At 42.4% G+C, this 12,013-nt stretch overlaps 1 protein-coding gene and 1 long non-coding RNA gene across 18 annotated transcripts in view; one reads left to right on the plus strand and one right to left on the minus strand.

The window, feature by feature from the left end:
- LOC307199555 overlaps positions 1-12,013 on the plus strand; it is a 118,384-nt gene that overhangs the window by 11,509 nt on the left and 94,862 nt on the right. The gene's annotated exons all lie outside the window — the stretch shown is intronic.
- ZNF385D (zinc finger protein 385D) overlaps positions 188-12,013 on the minus strand; it is a 421,068-nt gene continuing 409,242 nt past the window's right edge. For all 13 annotated transcript variants that reach the window (XM_079947339.1, XM_079947336.1, XM_079947331.1 and 10 more), the window contains 2 exons: positions 6,964-7,065; positions 188-4,793 (listed from right to left, as the gene is read on the minus strand). In XM_079947339.1, coding sequence (XP_079803465.1) covers positions 4,560-4,793; positions 6,964-7,065 — 336 coding nt within the window. In that variant the 3' untranslated portion in view covers positions 188-4,559. The remainder of the gene's footprint in view (positions 4,794-6,963; positions 7,066-12,013) is intronic.

The raw sequence follows: 12,013 nt of genomic DNA on the forward strand, positions 1-12,013 counted from the left end.
AGTCTCTCATGTATGCAGAAACCACCATCTTATTATTGGGGCAGCTTCCAAACTTGGTAGGCAGGCACAGGAACACCCAAGTTTGGCGATACAGAATCCAAATGGCAGTTGTTCCGCTCATTACGCAGAGAGCTTCAGCAAGTCAGCATGCAGTGGGACAATGCAATGCACAAAAATCCTCCACGCGTTCTTAACATTTAGGCTTCATCCTTTATTAGGTAGTGAATAAGAGACATAAAAATGATTGTTTGTTGCTTACAGCTGAAGTCTACAAGAGACTCGTCTGTGTGAGTGAGAGAAAGATAGGGACAGAGAGAAAGAGAAATGTTTGCATACAGCACTGTGATGACAAGAGAAGGGGAGGGGGGGAGAGAGATTTAAGCAACTTAAAAGAGCATGGACCAGCTGATGAAAAGAGTAGGGATGACTCTTTTATTTCTAGCAAAACTTTGATTATCTCTGCCATTTGTACTGTGCCTCCATACATGCCACAGGCCAAAATATTAAAAGAACAAATCTATTCGTTTTGATAAGAGCAGTAGCATGACTTCAGTTTTGCATATTATGCCATATGTGAAAAATCCTTTCCAAGGCAGCTCTGCCTTTGGCACATCCTCAGTACTCTATGGCTAGGTTCTCAGTGGTTTCATTCTGTGGCCACAAGCAAAGGCTCTATGGGCCAATTAAAAAAAATCAAAAACCCATAAAGCTTGGCTTGAAAAACCACTGCCATGTGTGCACATGCCGGAGTGCTGAGGATATTGTCCTTATTGCAGCTACATTGTAAAAAAGAAAAGAAAAAAAAAAGCCGAGACATATTGCTGGAGCACATCTCACAGTTGTCGTGGAGATGCCGTCAAAAACAGCTTCCATATAGAAGATAATCCTTGTACTGGCCACAGTACCTCCCACTCCCATGTCCCCAGTGACTCAGAATGCGGTAACTCTTATCTGTGTGACAAGCACTTCTAAACAGAACATCCAGGACAGAGGCGATTTTCCCATGGAAAGGCTATTTTCAGCAGCATCCCAATAATAGCTGTAATATGTTCATGCTGTAAGGTGGGGGGGGGGGAGAGAGGAATATGTGGCCCTCCTTAAGTCATTGGACTCCAGTTCTCATCAGTCCCAGCCAGGGACGATGGGATTTGTAAGTCAGCAACTTATGGAAAGAAACAGGCTGTTTTGTAATCAGGGCCAGTTACTGGTCTAATTAGTGTGGTCAGAACAGGTTATTTGTGCTCACTTTTACGGGGCACTGGACCAAGCTTTCTATAGTAGTATTATTTCCAAAAGTGCTATGTTGCAAGATCCCAATGCTTTAGGAATAAATCTGTTCATCAGCTTACAGGGAACTAATGGTTATTCAACATCCTGAAGTACGAATTTTGAAATTCCTCATATTAAAGATGCCGAGCGTTTTGCTTAATGAAAGTGCATGAAGACCACTAAATTCCTCATCTGACTTCCTATATCTGGTTAAAGATTAAGACAGTCCAAAAACAAAACAAAAAACAAAAAAGGTGCTTTATCTTCAAGGCACAAACATTTGCAAGTAAAATGGGTGAAATTTTTCTAAAATTGTTCATAAAGAGCTATCTTTGTAAATTAACATGTAAAAGAAAAATGAATCTCTTTGGATTTTGGAGGCACATAATGGGCTGGATCAAGTGCTCCATGCTGTCAGATCTAACTTCCTCCTGCAGCCCCCATGCCCTTTGAACATCTGTGGCGGGGGCAGGGTTTCATTGGCTCTAATCCCCTTCTGCAAATAGCAAGTACCTTTCTGAGAATGGAAGAACCTCTCCTCTTCACAAAAGGGCACCTTTGGACCCAACCCTTTATTCTTGGAACAGCACAAACTTCCTTCTTCCTCCTTTTACTTTATCATAATGCATATGTAAAGTGTGTGTGTGTGATGGACGGACACATATACACACATACACCCCTTATAAGTGGACAGCTTTTTCTTTAAAAAAAACAAACCCACAAAAGTAAATACAAATGAATAACTCTTGGTCAATATTCTCTAAGCATAAAAATCCTCAAGTGCTAATATTTAAAAACATGTGAATGTTTTAGCAAATCTATGGCCAATGTTTTGCATCACTAGCATTTTATGAATATCCTTTAATCTCCTGCTCCCCACTTAATTCAAAAAATATGGTTTACTTTTTTTGTAGCTAAAATCTACTTGCAGGCACTGCAGCTGCAAATCAGTATGGCTGAATCTGACTGAGCAGATCATCTCATATTATTTATAATATCCTTTTCAGCTCTCTGTGGGGGAAAAAATGTCAGCAGCAAATATCAGAGATTCAAAACATGTGCATTCCTTTCCCATCTTCTCTGCTGTTTGTTGCCAACCACTTATTGACCCATATCTAAAACTGAATGGCTATATATAATTATTATATATATATATATATATATATTCTTTATAAGTTATTTTTTTTAACTCTGGCATATATACAGTATAGCTCTATAGATCTCCAATACTTCATTTTTTTTTCAAACCCTCACAGTGAACATGTGTCCTGAAGAGGTTACTACATAAAGGCCAGGGACAGGGTTTAGGGTTCAAGGGTTCTACCTGTTCCACACAAGTATATGTGACTATCTCATAAGACACATCTTCACATATATTTAAATGGATCATATCAGTAGCAATGTACATTATTAACCCATATCACAACCCCCATAACAAATGCTCCTTCTTTGTCTGCTCACTTGTGTGGGGTGAAGCAAAGTTTTTCACAAGCTTGGCTCCCTTTCCTAGACAAGACCTATGTCTTTAACCAATGCTCAGTTTTATTAGTGTCTGACACAGGGTTCCCCCAAACTTGGGTCTCCAGCTGTTTCTGGACTACAATTCCCATTAGGAGTTGCAGTCCAAAAACAGTTGGAGACCCAAGTTTGGGAAATATGCAGTAACTTCCATGTAACATGAGGTTGACGTTATCCACTCAGCAGTCCTAAACTGGTTTAGCTGTCATTTCCTCTTTCCACCAGTCTAGTTCTACAGGAGAGCATCCAGGGATCCTCAAAGGAGAATTCTCAGTGCCTCACCAAAGGTTGATTTCCAGAAATCTTTGGCAAAGGCTGTAGCATTAAAGTGGGGACATGGCAAAAAACAACAGCAACAGGTGCAGTCCAAGATAGAAGTTGGCTGCCAGCATCAGTAGGTGACCTGAGGTAAGGGAAGGCCCCATGTCCCTGCTGCTGACCATCTGATAGCGGTGTTGCAGGCAAGAGTAGCGAGGCCAGCAATGTGCACTGTCTGCTGCACAGAATGGGTGTAGCTGCCCCTACCTCCACACTGCCACATATTGCTGACTCTTGGCTGAAGAGCAAAGGCCAGTTTCCTCTAGCCTGTGACCTCATAGGTTTCTGCTGATAATGCTAATGCAAGTTCAGATTAGTGCAGGTTAAGGTCTCTATTACCACTTAGCAATTCGCGCACACTGTGTCTCTTCAGTAGTCCCCAGGCAAACATGCAGGGAAATTCAAGAGCAGCATAACTTTCTTCTTCTTTCCTGGATAGTGAATCCCTAGTCCCTTTAAATAATGCTGCAAGGTACATTAAAAATTCTGGACAATTTAAAAAAAGCAGCTTGGGATGATGCAAGAAGGGCAAAATAGAGGGCCTGCTGTTCGAAAAGAAGTTAAGAGGTCTTGCTGCACATTGCTGGATGGATTTTGGCTCCAGTGCAGCTCATTCAGTGCTTGCAGGGAAATCGTCGTCCCTTTTCTGAACGTGACTCATTGGCAAATTTTGAATACGGGAGAGACTAACGCTGCAATCCTAGGCACGTGTACTCGGAAGCAAGTTTCCCTATGTGCAATGGGGCTGACTCCCACACTATGTGCGCATAGGATTGTAGACCACAATTGCTACCTAGGTCTATGATCATTTGTGGCAAACCATTTGAGAGAGAGATGATAACATTTACTTCTTCTTGGTTTGTGAACCTAGTGGCATACATAGAGACACAATACTAGTGTTTAACAAGACATCTATTGTATCTACTTTTACTCAGATAAATAGGAAATGCTGACTTGGCAGGAGCATTGGTAAGAGTACTACTATTCACAGTGTTTCTGTTCCCCACCCCTCCCCCTTTTATTCTACAGAATTAAGTATTTTATGTACATTGGAACCGATTAATGCCCTTGAGACAATTGTGTTTTGCTGTTTTGTAAGCAGGAAAGACACTGCAGGGGAGATATGTGCCAAAAAAAGCACAGTCGAGAATATATATATATATATATATATATATATATATATATATATAATGGTATAATGGTTACTTCTAAAGTGGTAATATTTAAGAAAAATTCTCATCTGGAGAAAATACTGCTTCTTTCCCCTCTTTAGAATTTGTTCGGATCTCTTATCAAAAGTCCTAGCTCTTCAATTTTATTTTTATATATTTATTTATATATATATATATAGTTTGTTTTACTTTAAACTATAAATTAACACTGCATAGTTCATTGTTCTTGTTTTGCTTTTGCTCTGAAAAATTATTGCAGTACAATTAATTCCTTCCCGGAGTTCAGTACGGAGCAAACAGGACAGGCGTGTGGGTGGTCCGTATAGGCCCTGGCGCAGGTCGAAGGAGCGCCGGAGGAAGTGCTGAAGTCTGAAAGAGGGTCGCTGGTGGGGCTGTTCGAAGACTGAAAGGGGAATTTACAGCCACAGCAGCAGCTGCTGCGGCAGCTGCTAGTGGGTTTGGTAGAATCCGTGGAGCCATTGGTTTTGAAGGTTCCTTTGAAAATACTAGTTTCACCTGTGGGAGAAAAAGGGAAAAAACAAACAATAAGTATTGCTTGTGCAAATTGCCCACAATGAAGATAGCTTTTCAGAGGCGGCGTATAAAATACTTAAGTGGCATTTCAGGCAGAAGGTGAATCAAAGGTTTTAAAGGAAGACAAAATAGAAGAAAGGATATGTGTGGAAGTTTATCTTTTTGCTACAAATTTGCTTTGACACTGGACAAAATGGGACATGGAATTTTGTTGAGAAAGAGTTGCTTGCTTGCTTGTTTTACATCCCAAAACTGACCGCTACATTTTCACTCAGTTAAAAGCACCCCACATTATCAGCCCTGTGGTCATCATTATTACATACTGGTTATTTTCTGATGCGTTAGTCACATTCCTACTTAGTGGATTTTGACCCACGCCCTTCCTTCCTCCAAGCATCTCAGGACAGTGATCTAATTTCAGCTTAATTTTTTTTTCTTCTTCTTCTTCTCCACCATACATTGGAGGAGGGGCAAAAAAAGAAATAAGCCCTGGAAAGGAGTGTGGTGTTCTTCTTTTTAACTCTGCAGCACTCTGTGGTTTCCAGTTGTTGGTGTGCTTCCTGGAATGCCCATAGGAGACCCCAAGGCCCTCCTGTAGATATTCCATGAAGTGTGTTGACAGGGAGGCCGCCTGCAGAGCACTGGAGACAGAGTGTGATGCAAGGAGTTGTTTTAAAAGCTAAAATGAATCTTTTAACTTAAAAAACAAAAACACTGACATTCACCCAGGCCTACAACAGATGGAGGAATCCCTCCCTCTGCTTACTTCACAGTGGAGTGGGGGATGTCTGAAGTTGGTAGGAATAGCTAGTTTTATTCTCTTAACAAAGCAGAAGAGGCCAAGAGAACGTGACAATGGCTCCCAGTTAGCTCAGTGCTCAGGTCTCTCTATTTTCTTCACATTCAGTATCCTAGGAATCATAGGCAAGCCTCCTCTGGCCAAACTCAAAAATTAATTGAGCTTTGCAATTGCTACAACTGAACACTTGGAGAAACCTCATTGGGAGGCCTAAGTATCAGGTTAGAAAACTTGGAAAAGCCCAAGGAATCTCTGCTCTGCTTTCCCTGATAGTCTCTCCCAAACTTGGGAAAATGGAAAAGAGGTAGCCAGTAGCTGATGGCTTCCTTTCACACAGAAGTCCCAGGGCCTCTTCTGAGCTGGAAGTGAAACAATTTGCTGCCTAGGATCATGGAGCTTGACTTTAAACATCATTTTGTAGCCAAGGCAACTCGCAATGTAGCTGGAGATCATGGGGTTTGCAGTCAAGGCTACAGATGGAGCAGGATTCTATTTGGTTTGCTTTTTGCAATAGACTGGCAATGCTCCTTTCTGTCAGAAAGCAACTCCTAGTCAGATAATACACCTTGATTTTTTTCATACAGTTTTTGTGCATGAATAGTGCACATAAAAGAGCATATTCTGCGTTATAAAAATGCATGCAAAACGTTCTTACATAAAATGCATTACAAAGCACTGAAAAAATGCATGTGACATAGGTGTCCAAAATGTGTGCAAATTAAATGCAAACATTTCATGCATTCTTGTGGTGGGGGTGGGAGGAAATAGCCTTGCAGACTGTAGTGAAATGGACCTGTGATTCAGCACCAGAGAAACTGAAGCAAGATGAATTAGGTTGCTCAGTTCATTCCCAGTCAAGCCACATGATCCATGGCTGCAAATGTCCCAAATCTCTATGATGCTTTTAAGTAGTGCTAGGACAACCATGCCATGAAAACAACATGACTAGGATTGTTCACAAGCCCAGCTTCTGTGCCTGTAAAAGTCCTGCCAATACACACCTGAACCAGTCTTCCATTAATTATTATTAGCAGTAGTATTAAATTTTCTATACCACCCTTCATTCAAGGATCACAGGATAGTTTACAATACAAAAACACAAAAATAACTTAGCAACAAGCAAAAACAATACCACCCCCACCCCCAGTCTAAAAGACCATAGATTGTTTAATTGGCCCAAAGGCCTGGGAGAAGAGGAATGTTTTTGACTGGTGCCCAAAGATATGTAACAAAGGGGCCAGGCGAGTCTCTCTAGGAAGAGCATTCCACAAAAGGGGAGCCACCACAGAAAAGGTCCAGCAATAACACCCACCCACACCCACGGGGAGCTTCTCAGAAAACCCATTTGCTTACCCCAAGTGGGTGTGTTCCCTTCTGGAGTTTGTTGTAGGGACTGTATTTGGGTTTCGGGGGCTTTCCAGCAGCTCTGTCTTTGTGCCTTCTACTGCTTATGTGCTGTTGGAAAGCAAGCAGTGTTGTTATTTATTATTGTTATTGTATAAATAACACGCTTTCCGTTGGCTTCAGCACCAAACACCTCTGGTCACCCAAAATCCAATTTGCTCAACCTAGTCCAATACCAAAATTATTAGTCGCAATAGTAAATCCGTTTCATTATCACAGTTTTATATGTTTGGAAAGAGAGTTCTCTCTCTCTCTCTCTCTCTCTCTAATGCATCGTAATAATTTTGTTGGCTTATCTGCCATGATGAAAACACCTACATTTGTTTCTTAATTTGATTTAGAGCAGGGTTTCCCAAACTTGGGACTACAACTCCCATCATCCCTAGCTAGCAGGACCAGTGGTCAGGGATGATGGGAATTGTAGTCCAAAAACAGCTGGAGACCCAAGTTTGGGAAACCCTGATTTAGAGGAATCACATACAGCTCTTTGCAAAAGCCACAGGACGGTTTCTAACAAGCACATTCTACTTAAGTTAACCAGACCGTAGCTCAGTGTTAACGTTAGAGAGTCACTGCCAGTCAGTGTAGACAGTACTGAACTAGATGGACCAATGGTCTGACTCTTGATAAGGCAGCTTCCTATATTCCTATGGAATTGGAAAATGGTCTAAACAGGAGGCCACCTGGGGACAACATGGAAGCCACACAATTTAGGAGGAACAGCTAAATTGAACGTTCCTCCGTGAACCATTTTGGTATTTATTGTACTGTGGTGTTTTTAATTCTAATTGTTTTGTGAGATGACTTGATCCTTAGGGTGCGATAGCAGCAGCAGCCTAAAAAAGCAGGGTAGACGTGAAAGAAAGAAACAGCCACAAATTGTAATCTTGTGCTAATGCTTCTAGGATGGCTATATACAATGATGAGATGCTGCAAAAGAGGATGTTTTGGCAAGTGTAGGTTCTTTCTCCCCCTCTACCGACCTTCAGAACAAGGCAAGCTGAACCTGCTCAAATTTCCTCTTCTACCATAGCGGAAGAGACTGGTGTAACTAATCACTCAAGATGCAGCTATCAAACTTCCCCTTAATAAGAGCTTATAATACAGACTTTTTCAGGACAGAGCTGTCAGCTGCCTTGGTCTTTTGGTCTTTATGTGCAGCTTTTGTCCAAGCTCATCTAAGCAGCTGGCTTGAACTGCTCCCAATGGCAGCTGCCTCCATATGGCAAACAATTTGTTTGCAGTGTTTCATCTTGCAGAGGAACCTCCTGCAAGTTCACAACCAAAAGTCAACAATTTGGAGGTCTTACAGGTGGAGGCATTTAATGTTTAGGAAGCTGGTGCAGATAACCAGGCTCTTTCTACTGCTCTTCATGGCAGTGGGTCTACATGGGCTGGCCCATTTGTGTGGGAAAATGCCGCATGGGAATGTTGCCGCATGGGGAAATGTGCACAGTGACCACCAATTTCTTCACATAGTAGGTTGCTGCAGAAACAAGTCGTGATGCCGTTCAGGAGTAAGCAGTTTGGAGTTCTGATCTGTCTAGCTTGTAACGTTCAGCCGCATTCTGAAATGAGTTATCTTCTGGCTCAGATCTGAGAAGAATTCCTCAGCTCTGTCCATCCTCACTGATTTGCTCTTGGCAGCAGCCCCTATTCTTCACCTCCTTCCTCTCTACGTTCCTCCAGCAGTGGAATGTTGCAATTCTAGGTGCAAAAGGACCCTGGGAGATGCAGAATGTGAATGGGGTGCTGGAACTCTCAGGTGTGCTGTGACAAGTTTGCAATGCCTTCGAGCTGACTTAGATGCCATTGTTGTGGCAAGGTGTTTTTAGCAAAATGGCCAGCCATATGACCTTTAAATCCTTGCCCATTCAGGCCAGCTGTGTTCCTCTGTGTGTGTGTATCTTTGAGGGTCCAGGGTGTGGGAAATACATCCTAAAGAAGTAGTTATATGCCTACTCCTGAATAAACTCACTCTTGACCCAGATATTTATGACAAACACCCGTTTTGGGTGGGAGGTGCCTGAGAAAGTAATGCTGGTTCAGCTTCAGACTTTCTTGTAAAAGAACATTATCTGGACCCATTTTGATCTTGGTTCAGGCTTTGTGTTAAGACTGAATTTGTCTTACCCTTTATTGGGAGAGAGGGAGTGCAACCCTTTTCATTCTCCTTGAACTCTCAATGGGTTTTGGTAATCGACCATGTTATTCTCCTGGACTGGCTCTGTGGGCTGGGAGTGGAAGGTCCTCTGTTTACAGTGGTTCTACTCCTTCTTTTAAGGCTAGTTCTACAGAGTAGCACTGGGTGACGTTATTTCAGCTCCCTGACAATTGTGCTATGGAGTGCTGCAGGGGTACTATTGGAGCCACTAGGAGCAATCATTGGGGAATTTGGAGCACAGTGTCAACAATATGCTGATGACACCCAGAAGGAAATGGCTGTAAGCACAGGGCATCATTGCTTACATTACTGCTAATCTGCCACCAGACTAAGTTCAAGGTGATGCTATTGACCTATAAAGCAGTGGCTTGCAAAAACTATGCTGGGCTCGCAGGGTGCCGCAAGCAGGTGTGTGCCTTGGCCCTGTGAGCCCAGCGCTGCTTTTGTGAGTGGTGCAGGACTTGCAGGGAGGGCGCTGTGAGTGTTGCGTCCTTCTCACGGCACCCTCCAATTGGAGGGCGGCTGAGAAGGACACCACAGGCTTGCACCCTGGCCCCTGTAAGCCCAGTGCTATGGTGCTGCTAGCAGTCACAGAGGCTAGGGCGCATGTCTGTTGCGTCCTTCTCACTGCCCTCCAGCAACTGCTCATGATGGGGCATGGCGCCATGATGTGCCTCCTCCCCCAAAACTGCTCAGGGTGACGGCTCCCTCAGCCCCCCCCCATTGATATAAAGCCCTAAACATCTTAGGACCAGGTTACTTGAGAGTACACAATCTTATATATAGATCTGCCTAGTCACTACCTAGTCACTAAGATTACTAGATCAGACTCTCCTGCCTCTCCCAAATCCAGCTGGTGATAACCGGGGAGAGCCTTCTCTGTGGAGGCACCCAGTCTTTAGCAACAACTCTCCTGAGACAGACAAGTGCTGACCTTGACTTATTTTAGGCACTATTTGGTGACTTACTTATTTTCCCAAGCATTTGCTACTATTAATACCTAGCTTTTAGCATTTCTGTTATCTACTGTGGACATTGTATATTTTCTGGTTTTATTATACTGTTTTTTATGGACATTGTTTTGAACTAACCTGGAATTTCTAATGCAGGACAGTTTACAAGTGTAATAATAATAATAATAATACCAGCACATTGTCAGAGGGAGCAATTTAGAACTCTGCACCAACAATTATTGGGATAGTATGCTAAATTCCAATTGTCCTTTGACAAGCCTACTTTATCTGCATAAAAAATTCAACACATTTAGTTTCTATTAAAATTTGGGGGAACACCCTTGTCCAGGGTTTTTTAAAGCCTTATAAGTTCCAGAATGTATTGGTCTATTCCTTCTGTTCTCTCACACTTTCTCCCAGCATAAAGCAGGTCTGTGTAGCTTCTGTAATAAAATCCCTTGACAAGTCCACCATTCCAAAAGATAGACAAAGACACTGTTTTACAGAAATATAGATTTGCTGAGCTGATTGAAATGCAAGTTGTGTAATGAAAATTTGAAGGTGTTGTTTCTCCAGTCCAAAGAACAATCAATTTACAAAAACAAGCCATACTCCTCGGAGAAAATTATTCAGTCTTCTGCAAAAAGTACACACCTTCCCACACATTTGCGTACACAGTATCGCAAAGCAAATAGAATGACAGAATGTGTGAGACAAGGTATATTGTAGCATTCTCAATGAATACAACTCAGAGCAATTTTCCACATTCATTGACAGTTTTGAGAAAATACACTATAGTGGGATGGAAAACTATACTGAAAATAAAATGAAAAGAACAACGTAAAGAAGTTAAGCATAATAAAACAGTGTTCTTAGGCTATGTTTGAAGCAAAAGGAAGAATATGAAAGTAGTAGGTCCTCTGCATGGAGAAGATGGAGAAATGCTATTAGATGACAGGGAGAAAGCGGAACTGCTCAACACCTACTTTGCCTCTGTCTTTACTGAAAAAGGAAAGCAGTGCCCAACTTCGTGATAACAGAATAAATGATGCAAGGAGGGAGCTGCAGCCCAATTTAGGAAAAGACATGGTAAGGGAACACCTAAATTCAGATCTTCAGGGCCTGATGAGCTGCACCCAAGGGTACTAAAGGAGCTTGCAGATGGAATCTCATAGATGGAATCTCAGAGCCTCTGTCTATAATGTTTGAGAATTGTTGGAGAACAGGTGAGGTTCCTGCAGACTGGAGGCAAGAAAATGTTGCCCCCATCTGCAAAAAAAGTGGGGACAGGTAACTACTTACTGGTCAGCTTGACACTGATACCAGGAAAGGAACAGATAATCAAAGAGTTGGCCTGTAAACACTAAGAACCCAAACCAATGACTTTCAAGTTACAAGAAAGGAAATTCCAATTAAACATCAGGCAGAATTTTATGACGATAAGAGTGTAATGATCTCCCTCGGAAGATAGTGGACTCTCCTTCCTTGGAGGTTTTTAAGCAGAGGTTGGATGGTGATCTGTCATGGATGCTTTAGCTGAGCTTCCTGCAATGCAGGGAGTTAGACTAGATGACCATTGGGATCCCTTCCATCTCCACAGTTCTATGACTCTGTGAAATGTGCTGATCATTGATAGGGAACTTGTGGTCCTGCAGATATTTTTGAACTACAACTCCAATCATCCTCGGACCACTGGTAAGAGTTGGAGTCACACATCACCTAGAGCACAGCAGGTTTCCCATCACTGGTGCAGACGACAAATAATAGCATCAAGAGGGTTGGTCCACACACCTAGCTCTCCAAGCACAACTTCATGAACATATGGCACCACTGCTGGACCTCATAGTTGGGTTGCATTGAAGGAGATATGCCGCTTCTCCAT

Source organism: Podarcis cretensis, assembly GCF_951804945.1.
Source record: "Podarcis cretensis genome assembly, chromosome: 12".
Lineage (NCBI taxonomy): Eukaryota > Metazoa > Chordata > Lepidosauria > Squamata > Lacertidae > Podarcis > Podarcis cretensis.